Raw genomic sequence first — 19,115 nt, 5'->3', positions numbered from 1 at the left:
CAAGGAGGATTTATATTTGCTTCTGGCAAGAGGTTAAGGCCACTAGCAATTCTAGATCACCTTAATCCAGTTGGAGGACACGAGAGGATTCGAAGCTAGGAGGGTTAGCCTATTACTGGTTTACCATTATTTCCAGTGTATCCTTTGGATCCCACCTTATAGCCTATTGTCACTCCCCTCTGACCTTACTCAAACTTCAAATTTATATCCCTCCCTCTGTTAGTCTGTCGAAAGTTCTGCTTAGCTTCTCAACCACCTCTTTGGGAAAAGTGCCACTAAACGTTCTGCTCACCTCCATGGATTTGTTAACTTCATTCTTCATTTTAGCTCCTAGAATGATTTTAAAAATACTTTGTTAAAAAAAGAAAAACAAAAACAAAAGACAAACAAAAATATTTTGTTCAACTTTTGTGGGTTTTCTCAGTAAGAATGTAAGCCTGAATTACCAAATCAATTACTGGAAGTGAAAGTTCCCGTTACCACAGAGTTGACTTTTAAAAATAAAAATTTTGTCATGTCATTTTTCTAATTAAAACATTTCAGTGACTGCCTGTTTTTGGTTTAGACTCACAATCCCAAGTTCAAGAGTCACATGCTCCCCCAACTGAGCCAGTCAGGTGTCCTCTGCCTACTTTTCTTCAGAATCGTTTATTAGGCCTGAAGGTCTATATCCTCAAATCATCTCCAGCCACTCTTCCTCTTGCTTTCTACTTTCCAGACCCACTGGCTCTCTTCTGCATGCCACACTTTCACAATTCTGGTTTTGCACACACGGTTCCCATCCCCTGACCATTGTTAATTGTTCCCACCCATCTCTCTCTGATCAAGTTAATGCTTAATCATCAGAGCTCAGCCAAATGTTTCTTCACTAAAGAAGCCCTTCCTGGCTCCCCCAGCCTAGATTCATCTTTGTCCTGGAACCCTGCTCTTCTTCATCAGAGCATTTACTGAAGTTTGTAATTATATGTTGATTTGAGTAAAATTTATTTTCTTCCATATGCTAAATGCGGGCGTGGATCCTGTTCATTTTGCTAACCAGTGCATGCCCGGCAACTATGCATAGCAAGTGTTCAATAAAATAGTGGAATGAATAAAAATGATCATCAATCAACAAGTCCTTTTCTCAGCCATTTATCTATGCAATTAGCCCATTTATTTCCACCACCAGGACTATGCTTCAGGTTTTGATGATGCAGCTGACATTTCCTGGTTTTTAACTTTGAAGTCCGATTTTTTAAAAAGTTTCAGTTTTCATTTTTCTTATGGTCTCATTGATTTCATGTCAAAAGAGCATTATTTTTAATCAAAGAAACATTATTTTTTGGTGACTTCCAAAACTTTAAAACCAAGAGATTACCTTGGTTTCAGTGTAAACATACTTAGCATTGAGAACAAGTCCTTCAGATTCTTGATTCTCAATTTAGCTAACTCATCAGAAAGTAAAAAATAAGAATTTCAGGCAGGTGATGAAATAAAAATGACATATCACATAATATTGTAAATATTTTCTTTTGCTTAATATAGATTTTCCTGGTAAATACCATCAGTTTTGCATTTGAAGATTAAAAAAAGTTGCTTCTTTGGAGTCTGTAGGCAAGAAGTCAATAAATAATGGGAACTGTAATTGATAATATGAGATTTTGTTTCAAAACCAAATTTATGCTTACATTACTAGAAACTTATAAGAGCCTTCACTGATTTTTTATTTTCATATTTTACTATGCTTGACTTGGAGTTGGCTATGTTTTCTCCCTCTAAACCCATAGAACATACAAATGTCAACTGTTTCATTTCTTTAGCCTCGGAGTAATTTCTTATTCAGTCAACTTCCTTGAATGGAATCTTCACTAACAAAGTTAGGTAAAGGAAACTGTAAGTTAGCTTAGGTTAAAGGAATTACAGTTTACCTCTGCTGAAGAAATGAGTAGACACACCAACATTGGACAACACCTTACTTCCAAGCTTTGTGAAAATAAAATTCCCTCTTCTGCAAATGCAGAATACAGCCCAATACTTTTTTTATTTTATTTTATTTATTATTTGACAGAGCAAGACACAGCAAGATAGGTAACACAAGCAGGGGGAGTGGGGGAGGGAGAAGCAGGCTTCCTGCTGAGCAGAGAGCCCAATGCGAGGCTTGATCCCAAGACTCTACTAGGATCATGACTTGAGTCGAAGGCAGACCCAAGTCTGAGCCACCCAGGCGCCTCAGTCCAGTACTCTTTAAAAAGATATACTTTCAAGATTCCTAACTAACTTTCATGTCAAATGAAGGAATCAATGTGTTTGCTCTTAGCTTTAGAAGTGGGGATATCCTTAGATATAGCAGCAAGCAGTGCTAGCTTCTCCCCTACCTTTAATCTTCATTATCCAACCATCTACTAACCATCTCCACTTAGATATCTATTACATCTCAATCTTAACATGTCCAAAATTACAGTTTCCCCTTGCTCCCAAAAGCCTGCTTCCCACAATCTGCACCATCTTAAAGATTGACAACTACATTCTTTTAATTGCTCAAGCTACAAAGTGACAGGTCATTCCTAGCTCTTCAGTTTCCCCTCTACCCCAAATCCAATTCAGCAGCAAATCCTCTCAGCTCTACCTTCAACATGTGTCCAGAATTTAATCACAACATCACTGCCATGGTTACCACACTTGTTCATTCCCTAGACTATTAACTGATCTTGCTTTTGCTCTTGCCATCCTACAAGTTCTGCTACACATAGCAGCCAGAATTAATCTTTTAAAATGTAAATTATATAGATTTTTATGTCACAGTTGAATCCACAGTCCCTACCATGGGCCTAAAAGGTATGTAATCTGGCTGCTTCTTTGACCTCTTCAGCAGAACTCTTTTGTTCATTCCACTCCAATCAAACTGGCTTTTCTGATTTTCCTCTAATATGCCAAATTTACCTCTACCTCAGAGCATTTGCATAGACTGTTCTGTTTACCTGGAATGTTCTTTCTCTAAATATCCTCATGGCTAGCTGCTATATCTTCTTTAGGCTTCTGCTTAAATATTTCCATTTAGGAAATGCCTTTCCTGCATGGCACATCATTTTAAAAATTCACCTCATTCCCTTATTCACAGCTTAACACCTTAGCCAGAGTGACTATATATCTCAGTTTATCCAGGGCAGTCCTTTTTTCATCTGCATTGTCTTGACATAATTACAGATGATTATTCTCAAAGTGTTCTTATTTGATAAATTATGTGGTTGTATACCCTTAGCATGTCTTATTTGTACAGTTTTCATCATCACCTGATACCACTTCTATCTCTTCCCATTAGAATGTTGATAAGAGTTGACCATTTTCTTCTCTGCTATATCCCTAGCCCTTGGAAATGCCTAGAACACATACTCAAATATGTGATAAATGAATGAATGAACAAATGAATGAATGAGTTGGGGTCATTAACTACCTGATTATCTTAAGTGTTCTCCTGGGAAGTAGGGAGGAAGAGATAAATAAAACATAGCTCCTATTCAATGTATAAGCTCCACCTGAGAGATTCTGTTTGAGTGGTCTTGTGTAGAGACTAGAAATATTTATTTTTAAAGTGGCTCAAGTAATTTTCAGGTATAGGTCAACCTGAAAACCCATGGCTCAGGAGTTATCTGCATAGTGGAGGAGTCAAATGAAAGGCAGGAATGCATCAAAACCATTCCTCTTCAGTGAATGGCAAGGGTAATCCAGTACCCAAATCACCACTTAAAGTTTGGACATCAATATGAAAACTTATACTATGTACATGATACTTCACAGTGTGGCTGGCCAGGACTACTGATGAGTTAAATTCCTAAATTCCATTGTTGTTACCGAGAAAAGTCTTGAGTATTGGCTTTGCAGAGCCTGAATGGCAAAAAGAGAAACTATTATGAGCAAGAATGTCTCATGATAATATAAATGAGGACAGGGAAGTTTCCCCACAGAGAACTGATTCTGGGACCTGATGAAATGAGCACTTGGACACAATTTATTTGCAATGAACAGCTTTGGAACCAAACCAATTAGGGTACATACCCTAATTATATCCTTAAGATAAACTCACACCAGTATAAATGCTGTTAACTCAGATGAATCTCTGAACATAATTTTCATCATCTTTAATTAATTGGGAATTCACTTTTTCAAAAAGTAAATGGCTTTTTCCCCTTATTAAATGTAGATATGGGGCACCTTGGTGGCTCAGTGGGTTAAAGCCTCTACCTTCAGCTCAGATCATGGTTCCAGGGTCCTGGGATCAAGCCCTGCATCAGGCTTTCTGCTCAGCGTGGGGCCTGCTTCCTCCTCTCTCTCTCTGCCTGCCTCTCTCCCTACTTGTGATCTCTGTCTGTCAAATAAATAAATAAATAAATCTTTAAAAATAAATGTAGATATAATCCAAATAGAAACAGCTGTGTTTCTTAACATGCTAAAGAATAATAACTCTAGATACTTCAAGAAATCTGCTGCTGGTAATTCTCTCCTCTGACAATATGCAGTTAGGCTTAACTCCTCATTATATATTCTTAGCACTTTGCCTGTATACCTCTATTTTAGCACTATCACCGTAGTGTTTGTTTATTTTTCTATTTGGCCACACCCTGGAAGTCTCCTTCCCTCCCTGTCTCCCAGCCCATCTCAAGTGTTTTAAAAGACTATGAGCTCACAGACACATGAAAAAATACTCAACATTACTCGGCATCAGGGAAATACAAATCAAAACCACAGTGAAATACCACCTCGCACAAGTCAAAAAGGATGAAATTAACCAGTCAGGAAACCACAGGTGTTGGCAAGGATGTGGAGAAAGGGGAACCCTTCTACACTGTTGGTGGGAATGCAAGCTGGTGCAGCCACTCTGGAAAACAGCATGGAGGTTCCTCAAAAAGTTGAAAATAGAGCTACCTTATGACCCAGCAATTGCACTACTGGGTATTTACCCTAAAGATACAAACGTAGTGGTCCGAAGGGCCACGTGCACCCGAATGTTTATAGCAGCAATGTCCACAATAGCCAAACTATGGAAAGAGCCCAGATGTCCATCAACAGATGAATGAATAAAGAAGATGTGGTGTATGTGTGTGTGTATACATAAATAAATAAATACATATACACACATGTATATACATACACACACATACATACATACATGCACACAATTGAATACTATGTAGGCATAAAAAAAACAACATGAAATCTTGCCATTTGCAACAATGCAGATAGAACTAGAGGGTATTATGCTAAGCGAAACAAGTGAATCAGAGAAAGAAATTACTATATGATCTCTCTGATATGAGAATTTGAGAGGCAGGGCGGGGGGGTTGTGAGGGGAAAGGAGGGAAAAATGAAACAAAATGGGACTGGGGAGGGAGACAAACTGTTAAGAGACTCTTAATCTCAGGAAACAAACTGAGAGTTGCTGGAGGAGGGGGATAGGGATACAGTGGCTGGGTGATGGTCACTGGGGAGGGTATGTGCTATCGTGAGTGCTGTGAATTATGTAAGACTGATGATTCACAGACTTGTACCCCTGGAAAAATTAATACATTATATGTTAATTTTTAAAAAAAAGACTGTGAACTCTTAAAGCTTACCTAGGGAATATCTTCAAAGTGAAGAATCCCTTGCTCTCTGAGATTCAGATTCAGAAAGTCTAGGATGGGGCTGGAGAATCTGCAGCAGACTTTCACAGGCCATCTGGATGGTCAGTTCACAGACTCTACTATAAGAAACAGACAGAAAGTAAGAACTATCTAAGTCATCATTGCATAACTAGTACCCGGCACACATACACCCAATAAATGTATTCTAAATCAACTGAATGAATGATCCAGAAAACATCTGCAGACTTCTCTGAGGGAATCATTTTGTATAGACCCAAAACCAGTTAAATCAAACAGCACTTTGTGCGCTATAGGAATTACTCAACAGGCCCAAAACTGAAGGGGAATTGAAGAGCATACTTGATTGTCATGCATCCTGTGACAGGAACAGTCCAGCAGATGATTAGGGAGTTGACAAATGCAAATCTTAGATAAACAGAATAGTTTATGATCTGGCATAAACATTTTAGAACTTATGCTATTCATATTTCATCTATTTAATTTTCTGCTAGGCCAGATATCCTCATCTTTCCCAGACAGAGGTGCCTTACTGCTTCATCAGAGGTGGAGAAAGATGAGTTTCAAGAAAGAGGACATTACAAAGAAGAAATATTTTTAAAACCTGAAATTGGTCCTTAAAGTGAATATTCTATCATTTTATGAAAATATGAATCTTAAGTGCACATTTATCAAAGCATGTTCATGTCTGAGTCTGAATCGGCCTATCTCTGAGCTTTGAATTAATTCACCTTTAATTTGTGCTGATTAAATTTCTTACCTTTAGTTGCTCTGACATATTCTCTAGCAGGATTTTCCAATCTTTTCCCATCAACATCATATTCAAAACCCACTTTAGGTAGATAAATTCCAGCCAAAATCTTTTCTTGTTCTAGAATCCTAAGAGTGCAGCACTCCCTCCAAGGGAAATAGGAAATCTTTCTTAAGTAAGTTCCAGGGGTTAACCCATTAATAAAAACATCAACACAAAATTTTCAATAATAGATTTTATGTTTAAAAACAGTAGTAATTCAGTTGCCTAGATAATAAGTTTCACTTTTCTTTCACTTTGACTATAATAGATACATGCAGTTATGAACTTCCTTTGAGTCAAAGAATTAAGTTGTCTTTATATAAACGTAGTCAGAAAACATTATAGCCTGGACTTACCACTCACAGAGAAGGAATTGCTAGTCTACCATTTATGCACATTAGCTGCATTCTCCATGTAATTTCACTATAGCATTGCTAAGAACTAAGGTGTCTGTTTTCAAATCTCAGTCTTTCATTGTGCTGAGTCACATTAGTCACTGTTTCCTTCTTGATGTGGCAACCAGAAATGATTATCCTTCTATCAGAAGGATGTTGGGAAATTAACTAATTAACTATTACTAATAATTGTGAAAATAGAAAATAACATATTGATACTTATACTTCATAGCATGTATTATGCTAATGAAAATGGGAAGTCTGGGGTCACTTGAAATTTCAAGGGAGTAGTTCTGGCTTTTATATGAAAAAACTGTTCATTGAAAGTACTCTACCAAACTGATCAGCCATGCCAAGGCAAATGCAACAGACAAGGAAAAGAAATTACCGATAAAAGGAATAAATGGAAAGGAAATTAAAATATTTTAATGCTATAAATATATTTAAAAAGAATTAAATGGCTTAGGGCCATATATAAAAAGTATACACCTACATATGGCATTTATTTATTTACTTATGTATTCTTAAATTTTTGTTTTTAATTTGACACAGAGAGATCACAAGTAAGGAGAGAGGCAGGCAGAGAGAGGGGGGAAGCAGGCTCTTCGCTGAGCAAAGAGCCTGATATGGGGCTTGATCCCAGGACCCTGAGATCATGACCTGAGCTGAAGGCAGAGGCTTAACCCTCTGAGCCACCCAGGTGCCCCAGCATTTATGTTGCCAGGTATAAGTTTGTGCCTTTTGTAGTTTTAAAGAGTATTCAAAGAGGAGCCACTTATTCATGTACGTTTTCTTACAATATTTAATTCAGGAACTTGAATGTGATATATACTCAGTAAATACTTTTTTAAAATTAATTTATTTATTTTTAAGATTTTATTTATTTCACAGAAAGAGACACAGCAAGAGAGGGAACATAAGCATGGGGAGTGGGAAAGGGAGAAGCAAGCTTTCTGCTAAGCGGGGAGCCCTCTGCAGGGTTCAATCCCAGGACTCTAGGATTATGACCTGAGCCAAAGGCAGATGCTTAAGGACTGAGCCACCCAGGAGCCCGTAAATTTTTTTAAAGTGAATTGACAAGTTCTATGACAAAGAACCAGTGAGGTAAAACATCATAGTTACTTGGAATATTTGATGACTATTCGTTTAAAAGATTGTGCTAACATGGAAAGCTGCTTATAATATAGGGTTTAAAATATGAATATACAATAATCTTATAACAATAAGGGAAAAAAAACCCTTTTGAATAAAATAAGACCAAACACAACTGTAGCAAAGTGTTAAAATGGGACTTTAGAAGGTTCAACTATGGGTAATTTTTTTTCTGAGTAGCATGTATATATATTTTTTATTAACATATAATGTACTATTTGCCCCAGGGGTAGAGATCTGTGAATCATCAGGCTTACACAATTCACAGCACTCACCATATCACATACCCTCCCAATGTCCATAACCCAGCCACTCTATCCCTAACCCCCTCACGCCCCAGCAACCCTCTGTTTGTTTTGTGAGATTAAGAGTCTCTTATGGTTTGTCTCCCTCCTGATCCCATCTTATTTCATTTTTTCATTCCCTACCCTCCACAATCCCCCCACCCTGCCGCTCAAATTCCTCATATCAGAGAGATCATATGAAAATGGTCTTTCTCTGATTGACTTATTTCACTCAGCATAATACCCTCTAGTTCCATCCATGTAGTTGCAAATGGCAAGATTTCATTTCTTTTGATGGCTGCAAAAGATTCTTTTGTCTTATGTCTTATGTCTCTTATGTCTTCTCTGTACTTCTTTTTTCTTTAATAGACCTATATTTCTTAATCATAGCATTTGGTATACCTGTGAAATTGGCAGGAAATGTTATAGGACTTGATGCATTACTTTGACAGCTCATATTTCTGACATATGGTTATGTTGCTATCTAACTGGTGGAGTTTGCATGCAAGAAAACCAGTTAGAAGATAACTATTATAGTTTATGTATTAGTTTATTAGCTAAGAACATGTCTAGCTACACATAACAGAAAACAGAAAAACTAAATTGGGGTTACAATGAGTTCCAGGGTAGACAGTCTAGGACTACCATAGCAGCTTCAAGATGTCATGAATGACACAGACTCCTATCTTTCTGTTCCAGAATCCCTAGCTTGTGGATCCCATCTTTATATTTCCCACATTATGTTCACTTTTGTTTTTGTCATGAGGCTCCATCTCCACCCCATGGTAGTATTCTAGAAGGAAGAAGAAGAAACGCAAGGTGTGTCTATGTATGTTAAGGAAAATAAATGCTTTTCTAGAAATCTTCATCATATGTCCAGAACTATATGCTATGGCTACTCATAAGTGTATGGGATCTTGGAAAATGAGTTTTTTTGGTTAGGCACATTGCTAGCCCTCTGCCCGCCCACTCCCAAAGTATCAGGCTCTTTCTGAGAAGAAAGGGGAATAAGTAGTATCGGCTGCCCCTTCTCATACAAGGAATACATTCATCTCCTCCCTAAGAGGAACAATCTCAGAGTCTCGCATCCAGTTACGATAATGAGCTCAGAGGCCAGGATCTAGAAGTTCCAATGATATGGAGTACTCCCAACAACTGTGTGGCTCTTCATGCTCTGGCAACCAACTTTTAAAGAAGAGTTTTTTGCCTCAACACCCCTAAAATAATGGTAGATAGGCAAAGTACAGGATATTGGTAAAAGTCCCATTCAGGAAAGGGGAAAATGAGAAACACATGGTGGTCACTGGTCCATAAAACATCTCCAATCCTGTTGGATAATTAGAAATCTATGCCCTTGGTCAGTTAATCTGTCAGTTCCTGATTCTGTTCTATAGGAGGACCTTCCAATTCCATTTTTCCAGGGGTCACATTTGAAGTGGACCTTGTAGAAAATACCTTCTCTGGAGTAGTAAAACATTAACAGTCTGGGCAGCCTAGATCCAAAAGTCGTGAGTCCAGAAAGTGCCATTTTTCTCTTTGGGGCAATTGACATTCTGAAAGTCATAGTGGAAAAACTAAGAACTAGCTAGAGTTTTCAACTGCCTCAAGAGACATGGGTAGGGAATGGAAGGTGAAAAATTTGTGTTCAGGGCCTAAGGAAGAAAGACTTTAAACTGGAATTCCAAAGGGCTAAACTCTGGAAGTAATTTTAACTAGTAACTTTTAACTATTAATCCATGGAATAAGGTGGTCTACCCTTAATCCAAGTGACCCCCAATGAACCACACCTTCTTATATTTGTATTCATGGTCTCCTGTGGGTCCCTCCCATGTAGATGCTGATCTTGTCATATGCCTTGTTCTGGTGACAGACACATTAACAACATGATGCAAGCAAAAGCTTGCATATTGAGGCTTGTCCTCTTGGACTGCTTTCTCTTGGAACCCTAAGATTATCATGCTGTGAGGAAGCCCAAATGAATCCTGAAGACAAGGCTTACAGAGAAAAACTAAGGAATCCAGCTAATAGCCAGAACAGAGGCCCAAGACATATAGCCCTAGATGAGCCAGGCCCAGCTATTTGAACCATCCCAGTTGAGACCCTAGGCATCACCAAGCAGAACTGAGCCACATGCACTATGCACTCTCTGAATTCCTAAGCCAGAGAATCCAGAATCATGGGCAAATAAGAACTGTTATTCTAAATCACTAAGTTTTGGGGTGGTTTGTACACAGCAATAAATAACTGAACTACTACGAAAATAAAAATAATGTATAACTTACTGTTGGGAGAGAATAGAATTAAAAATATTTAATCCAAAAGAAGGCATGAAATCTAAGGACCATGGAACAGATTGAGACAAAGACCAAATAGTAAAAATGGTAGATTTAAACTTAGATACTTGCTTCTAGGTAACTCTATGTAGGGGTAGGCACAGACCAAGACACTGTCTTAATACAGCTGTTAAGCCTGAAAATTCTATCTTACCTATTAGTGTCTGAATTCTGTCCATATCATTACTATCTTAGTTGAATGGCCATGACTTGATGCAATTTGAAATAAGCCGCTGGGGAGGTACTACCCTTAATCTATTTTTTGCTGGTGTTTCACCCAATCTGGTTTTGAAGAGTTTAAGAAAGCTCAAAACCATTATCTCTACTACTACTGCTGCTTAGCTATTATTTTTACAGGCTTTCATGTTTTGTAAGGGAATAGTTGGCTTTTTCAACCCAGAAACTCTCCGAATTATGGAATTCAGTCGGTTTAGATTTCAGGCCACCGGCAGAGAGCATCTCTTCGCAAGCAGTGTTCCCTTCTCCTTTTCTGCCAGCTACTGGGGGATATAGCCATAATTAACTTTTTTTTTTAAAGATTTTATTTATTTATTTATTTATTTATTTATTTGACAGAGAGAGATCACAAGTAGGCAGAGAGGCAGGCAGAGAGAGAGATAGGGAAGCAGGCTCCCTGCTGAGCAGAGAGCCCGATGCGGGACTCGATCTGAGGACCCTGAGATCATGACCTGAGCCGAAGGCAGCGGCTTAACCCACTGAGCCACCCAGGCACCCAGCCATAATTAACTTAGAGCAAAAGGGTCTTTCTTCTCCGATATATAGTGATTATATGAATCTAACGTAGTGCCTCTACTTCCATCACTGAAATTCAATATAGGAAGGGCATTTTATAGTCCAGAAACTATAGCAAAGACTTTTATAGACCAAGACATTTTATAGTCCAGAAACTATAGCAAATTCACATGCAGTGTATATTTTAAACACGAATACATGGTGTTCTGCAAGTTCCATGAAAAGAGGCATGGCGTCCGAGTTGATCAGGGCTGTAGCCTAAACCTAGCTGCATGCCTGGCACGGAACAGACACTCGACAAACATTTGTTGAATGAATAAATTAGTCATTACGGTACTTAAAAGCTTTCTAGAACAGATTCGCGCTTCTACTGTCAAAGCCCCAAAGCCGAGTTTCCTTTCTGTCAGGCTACGTTCCCCCTGAAACAGTCGCGCTAGCGACGGCGGCAGACCGGCTGCCGACTCGGGTGCACGGCTGGGCCACCCGTCAGGCTTGGGGCGGGCGACCCCGTCTGGCCACAGCGGCTGTAGCAGCCGTTTGCCTCCTGTCGGGGTCCCGCGGCGTCAAGGGCAAGAGGCGTTTTGTGAGGAGGCAAATAAAGCCAACCGCACAGAAACGGCTCGTTCTGTCTCACATCCTCTCTCGGGTGCCCGGGTTTCCTCGGAACCCAGTGACCCTCCGTGTGTCTGCGGGCAGGTAGAGCCTGCCCCACACGGCCCACCCTTCCCCTCCTCACAGCCGCGCGCTCCCCAACGCGCGCAGACCTGGACTCGCCGGTACCCAGCCGGCGCGCGGAAGGACACGCCCCCTCGCGGGAACACGCGGCCATCGCACGCACACTTCGCGCGCCTCCCTGCAAGCGAGCGCGCACGCGCACGTGGGGCGGGCCTCCAGCGCGGCACCCACTGAGCGCCCGGCCCTCTCACCCCACCCCTCTTCCCCCGCTGCTCAGGCTCCGCCTCCGCGACGGGACAGCCGAGAGGAGGCGACCGGAAGCCACTTTAAAGCAGAGCTCCCGGTGACAGGCGAGAGAGCTGGTTCGGCAGTGCGGTCGCGGCTTTCTGCACTCCCGGCGGCGGAATGGCCCGTGCGCTGCTCGTCGCGTCTCCGGCCTGCGACCCTTAGACGCCCAAGCCCGCTCTCTGCGCCAATCCTCCCGCGCGGACGCTACCAGCGAGCCGGCGGTGCGGCGGCGACTCGGCTCCTGCGGTCGCTTCTCTCAGGCTGCTCGATCAGGTGAAGGGCTCCGGGTGGGCTCTGAGGGGCGGGCGAGAGACCCTAGCTGGGATGGCGGGCGCGGACGGTGGCGCCGGCCTCGCAGCCTTTCGGGGGATCTAGGGTGATTGATATTTAGACTGTGCGTTTTCTTCCTGCCGAATTCATTCGGATCCAGTCAGTATCGGGATGGGATTGGCTTACACTTACTAATCACTTACGACCTCGGGCAGGTGTATAAATCGGAGGGAGACACTGAAGGGTTTAGTCGCGGTCGCCGGCGTCTCCGGGTTCCCACTTGGTCTGGGTGGGCGCGGGGGGCGCGTCTATGCGGCCTCCCCCGCCGGGCGGACCCCGAGCGCTCTGAGGCGGAGGAGCAGTTCGCAGATCGAGGGGCCGGGCACGGCAGCTGAGGGGAGCCTTCCGGCAGACCCGCATTCCGGCTGCAGCCCAGAAGTTTGCAGGCTGTTTTCAGATCAACTTTGAAGGCGCAGAAGTGTTCGCCTGTTTCCTCGCCGCCACCCCGGGAGCCGCCGACCGCGTTTCCCCTTGCACCTCTCGGCTCCTTTCTGCGAGCCTCCGAGACTGGCAGGACGATCCTGTCGGGAAGGTCTGTTGAGGAGGCGAGGAAGAAATTAACTGTGGAAGGCGCCGTGAGGGGCTTCTGGGATGGAGGGAAGCCTGGGCGGGGCGGGGGGCGCTCGTTGGGACCAGGCTGCAGCGAGGGTTCGGGGGCGCCCCGGTGCCTGCCGAGGGGCATTGAGGGGGTGGGATGCTCGGGAACGCCGGGAATTGGCGGAGCCGGGCGGCGCCTCAGCTGCGCTGCGCTGAGCTGAGCGGAGTTGGCCCGGCCCGGGGGGCGGAGCTGCGAAAACCGCCGCGGCCGGCAGGAGGCGTCTGTCGGACCCGGGCTCCGCGTCCCGGAGTCGCGTCGCAGCTGGTCGACGAGGAGTCCTGAGTTTGCAGATGGTGGTGTCCGCGCTCGGTGCCAGGGGCCGGGAGTCCCGGAGGACTGGGGACATCACGAGGCGAGGGGTGGAGCGGTAGGTCGCCTGCAGCGGGGGACCGGAGGAAGTGTCCTTCCAGTCTATTTTTCTGTTATGCAAACTAATTGAGGAACTAGGTTCTAGTGACTTCCCCACTCCAGCCACTCCTCAGTTCTCTTTCTTTCAGAGCCTGGCGGAGGGCAATAACAAGAAAAGTTATAGTGTGTGTGTATGTGTGTGTGTATATACACCTCCAGTGTCTCTTTTCCCTTGATTGGAGGTGAGAGGAATGGCGTGTGTGTGTGTGAGTGTGTGACCGCGCGCGTGCGCGCGTGCGCGCATAGACACGCGAGGGAAGACACAAGCGGATTTAGTGTGGTGGAGAGGGAATACCACAATCTGTGCCAATTGTGCCTTGAGGCAAGATCACCAAGTGATGAATAATAACGCCTGGCTTGGCTGCTTTCCAGTTGATTTATGTCTTATGTCAAGTCCCTCCTTGTGAAGCTTTCCCTAACAATGCCAGCTCACACTGAACTCTTTCTGCCTTTTTCTTTTGTACTTACCGTGTGCACTAACACCTGGTTATATACAGTTGAGCATTGAAGAACAGGGATTTGAACTTTCCAGGGTCGCCTATATGCGGAATTTGTACAGCGGAATTTGTACAGTACTATGAACATGTTTTCTCTTTCCTGCAATATTCTCAATAACATTTTCTTTAGCTTACTTTGTTGTAAGAATACAGTATATAATACATATAACACAGAACGTGTTAATCAACTGTTAATTCTGATCGGCAGTAGGCTGTTAGTAGTTAAGTTTTTCGAGAGGCAAAAGGTTAAAAGCGGATTTTTCCAGGGGTGAGTTCCCTGAACCGTCCCCACTCTGGCCTAGTTCAAGGGTTAACTGCACTGTGTTTTTGTTTATTTCTGAGTTTGTTCATTATGAATGTTCTATACATAGATTCATGAATCTCTCCAATGAGAACTTTAATACTTGTTATTCTGGGTAGTCAGTTGGAGGTGAGAGGATGTTGACCTATAAAGGCTAACAGAACTACTCATTTAACAGGTGCATTTTCTTCAGTGATTCGGTTAAAAAATATTATAGAGCACCCACCGTGTGCATTGTACTCACATGGTACTGATCACTTGGGAGGAGTATTTGATGAAGTCATGGGCCCTAACATCAATGATCTCTTATTCTTTTGGTCAGTTGGCCAAGAGAGAAGATTAATTGCTCATCACCATCTCGTACAATGCTTAGTAAATATTTTCAGAATTGGTTAATGAATGTTAGACTGTGGAGAGAACTGTCATTTTACAAACTTTTCTTTGCTTTTTACTTTAGGTTTTAGTTTTCTGATTCTTTGAAAACAGCACTTTTTTTGGTCTCAGGAGTTCATTAGGAAACACACATTTGGTGTGTGTTTTTTATTCTTGTATTATTTTTCTATAACATGCCTTCATTTGTTTTAATAGATAAAATCATATATGTAACTTTTCTGAAGACAAGGATAAGGAGGCCCTTTCTAAATTATGAAGTTGTGTTTTGGTTTCTAAGACAGCGTGTAGTGTTTGCTGCTGATATAGCTTCTGTTGCTAAACAATCAACTGGTATTCCTCCAATATGGTAATGTTTGGGGGATTGTAAAAGTAGACCCTTAACATCCTTGGGGAATATATTGGAATTTAGAAACACTTCAACATGCTCCTGGCTTTCTCCTGTATAACATTTCAGTTGAGAGCCCCTGTTTCTTGACTATATCCTCATGCTTTTAAATTCACTCACTATTTAACTTTGAATTTTATCCTTCATTTGGTGAACTTTTTTTAAAAAAAAAAAAAAACAAAGAAACAGGTTTTGTCACCTCCTAGGATTGGTGATAAAGAAACAACTGTGAAGAGAACCACAAAGTAGATATGTGGTTTCCCTGTTGTCATCTGTTAGCCACACTTATTTTTACCCCTCACCCCCCCACCACACTCTAGACTTACAGTAAAAATTCATACCCCAGCAGAATTACCAATTGTATATTGTCCACAAATAAATGTCAAGAGCCTGTTGGAAGGTTTACCTTTACCTGCTCTGGGTTTTTGAATAGCCTTAGCTTCTTTGGAGCCTTAATTTCTCAATAAAATTTAAAATTAACTCATAAAGATGAAATATGGTATAAGACAAGTGACCTCACGGACTTAGTCACAGACTGACACAAAACATTTTGATGAATGAATGGGAACCAGTTGTTGTCAGCTTGTAAAAATGATCATCTTCTTTTCTTTCCTGGTAGGATTTTTAGACTCTGAGGAACAATTGGAGCTAATCCACACCATGGAAATGGAAACCACCGAACCTGAGCCAGACTGTGTAGTGCAGCCTCCCTCTCCTCCTGATGATTTTTCATGCCAAATGAGACTGTCTGAGAAGATCACTCCATTGAAGACTTGTTTTAAGAAAAAGGAGCAAAAGAGATTGGGAACTGGAACCCTGAGGTCTTTGAGGCCCATTTTAAATACTTTGCTAGAATCTGGATCACTTGATGGTGTTTTCAGATCTAGAAACCAGAGTGCAGATGAGAGCAGCTTACATGAACCTATTGTGAAAAAACCCCTGGAAATCAGTCCATCATGTCCACCAGCAGAAAATAGTATGTCTGTTCTGATTCCTGATGGGACAAGTGTTGGGGGCCAAATACCAGAAGCCCATCCTTCCACTGATGCTCCAGAACAAGTGGTTCCAATCCAGGATCACAGCTTTCCACCTGAAACTCTTAGTGGGACGGTGGCAGATTCTACAGCAGGGCACTTCCAGACTGACCTTTTGCATTCAGTTTCAAGTGATGTTCCTGCTAGTCCTGACTGCATAGACAAAGTTATGGATTACATTCCAGGGGTTTTCCAAGACAATAGTTTTACAATCCAATACATTTTGGACACCAGTGATAAGTTGAGTACTGAGCTCTTTCAGGACAAAAGTGAAGAGGCTTCCCTTGACCTTGTGTTTGAGCTGGTAAACCAGCTACAGTACCATACTCACCAGGAGAACGGAATTGAAATTTGCATGGACTTTTTGCAAGGCACTTGTATTTATGGCAGGGATTGTTTGAAGCACCACACGGTCTTGCCATATCATTGGCAGATCAAGAGGACAACTACTCAAAAGTGGCAGAGTGTATCCACTGATTCCCAGGAGCACTTGGAAAGATTTTACTGTAATCCAGAGAATGATAGAATGAGAATGAAGTATGGGTATGTATTTATAACTACTTTAAAGCTGTTAAATTCTATAGAGAAGGTCAAGAGGCTAACTGCTTAGTAGGGTGGTTTCTTTAAGTAGTAATCTGACAGGTTTTATTCTTTTGGCTATTTACTACCCTGATTTTTCATGCTGGTTGAATGCAGACTATTTACCTAATCAGAAAATGAAGGTTTTATGATTTGACCAATTCATATGTCACCCTGTGCAATATGTATATGCCTGAGAAGTTGCATATACATTGAATACTGTGAATCAGATACTGTTAATTGCACAAGAGAGTTGGCTTTTGAAAGAAAGTCTAAGGTTAATCTTATAATAGCATAAATGATGAGTATCAAATTTGTCTGTTTTAAATATTTGCATATTGAGTAGTTTCTGTTTTTTAAAGGGAAATAGTATTGTTTGGAGATTATTATGGCACTCTTTCCATTTTGAATGGCACAATTTTTCTGGGGACTTCTTCCCAAACTTCTGAATCATGTCCAAACATGTTAACATTTCTTTTAGTTTCCTTAAGCCTTTTTACCGATAAGTTTATTGTTCTATTTATCTTACAGATAAAATTTTTCTGCAATTCAGGCTGTTTTCTTAGACCTGAATAATGAGTTGAAGGGAAAAATTGTTAATAGATACGTTTATCATTTAAATAAAAAAGTTATCCTCAAGTTTTTGTATGCAAGGCATGTACATAAATAATCTACTTCTTTTAAGTGTGGATGCCCAAGCAGTAGTCACTTATAGGGAATTGAAATTTCCACATCTCAGTTTGTATTTAATTGAACATAAAAATGAAGAGGAAAATGATAGTTGCCACTTGTGAAGTTGCTAGTGTAATAATTGAGGTATAGTAAGCATTAATTTTTATTTCTAGTTGTTTCCCCTGTAGTATAGGAGTTAAAATATGTGATATTAATGGCTATTTGTCTATGACCAAGAGAGAGGGTTAAAATTATATGATAGGAGAAGAATACATCTGTCTGTGCTACCTGACTTGGGAGACAATGAGGGCGACCTGACAACTTCACAGATGATGAATGGCCTAATGATGATGAATGGCCTGATGCAGTATGGGAAGGCATGACCCATAGGAAGGAAAAATACGCTGGTATCGTAACCCACAAGTCCAAGAGAAACCCTTTTTCCCTCTTTTAATTATCTCTTTGAGAGAGCAAGCATGCGAATGGGTGTGGGGGGGTTGTGGGGGAAGAGGGAGAGAGAGTCTTCAGCAGACTCCATGCTGAGCAGGTAAGGTCTGGAACTCGTGACCCCACGATCATGACCTGAGCCTAAACCAGGAATAGAGCATTTAACCGACTGCACCAGCCAGATGCCCCCAAGAGAAACACTTTCTTCACAGTCCTCTTTGTCACTGTTCACAGATAACTTGAGTTACACTAACCCAGGTGTCTGTGTCTGGAGAGTTAGCAATCAAATGGTGTCAGTAAACCATTTCTAAGTTGTTTAATTTTGTTAGTCTTGATGTTAACCCGTGTTCAACATAGTACCCGGGCATTGCTGACATTGTAGAAACGAGTTTTGTGTTTTATTTTTTTTTTAAACTTGCTCCCTTTTAATATTAGGTAAGTGGTTTTCTCTTAATATTACATTATTTCGATTGTATAGTACACAGGATCTTTGTGTGTCTTTAGCAACTTAATTATCATGAAACTAGAACTCTGCATCTTGTGTTTCAAAAGGAATGCATGGAATAAGATCAGAGACAATATAAGATCCAGTTTTAAGGCATTATTATATAGGAGCCATTGGGATAAAAGTAAGATAATATCAAGAATGTAGCTTAAATCATGGGTAGCTCAGTTGGTTAAGGATCCAACTCTTGGTTTCAGCTTAGGTCAAGCTCTCATGGTTGTGGGATGGAGCCCCCACATTGCGCTCTGTACTCAGTGTGGAATCCACTTCAGAGTTTCTATTCCTCCCTCTTTCCCTCTCCATTCCTTTCCTCCCCTGCCCCCCAGTAAGTAAGCAAGTAAATAAGTAAATAAATAAATGAATAAATAAAATATTATTTAAAAATGTAGCTTTCTAATCATTAATGTATTATTTTGATAATATCAGGTAGTCAAGATTCTGTCTTGCTTGGGTCACAAAATTCTTATGTCCTGTAATAAAACTAAGTACTTTTAATTTTTTTTTTTTTAAAGCAAGCATTGGAGAAGAGAAAGATGTTTTCCATTTTATCTCAAAAATCTTTTAAATAAGGTATTGTCCAAAATCTGTGTTGCCCATGAGCTAGCAATTCTAATTGTTATATCAGGGTAATTAATTTTATATATACTTTCAAAGCCACTGTAATCCTTCCATCTCCAG

At 41.2% G+C, this 19,115-nt stretch overlaps 1 protein-coding gene across 2 annotated transcripts in view; it reads left to right on the top strand.

Annotated features, from left to right (window-relative positions):
• The first annotated feature begins 12,296 nt into the window (after positions 1–12,296).
• The window catches only part of TIPARP (TCDD inducible poly(ADP-ribose) polymerase), a 31,219-nt gene continuing 24,400 nt past the window's right edge, over positions 12,297–19,115 (top strand). The window contains exons 1-2 of one of the 2 annotated variants that reach the window (XM_059391678.1): positions 12,297–12,561; positions 15,820–16,777. In XM_059391678.1, the coding sequence (XP_059247661.1) occupies positions 15,861–16,777 (917 nt within the window). In that variant the 5' untranslated portion in view covers positions 12,297–12,561; positions 15,820–15,860. Of the gene's footprint in view, positions 12,562–13,512; positions 13,584–15,819; positions 16,778–19,115 lie in introns of those variants that run through there. The other variant, XM_059391679.1, reaches the window with a different exon arrangement.

Source organism: Mustela nigripes, chromosome 2 (assembly GCF_022355385.1).
Source record: "Mustela nigripes isolate SB6536 chromosome 2, MUSNIG.SB6536, whole genome shotgun sequence".
Taxonomy (NCBI): Eukaryota; Metazoa; Chordata; class Mammalia; order Carnivora; family Mustelidae; genus Mustela; species Mustela nigripes.
Note: the sequence above shows the minus strand (reverse complement) of the source record. Positions and strands in the feature narration are given on the sequence as shown.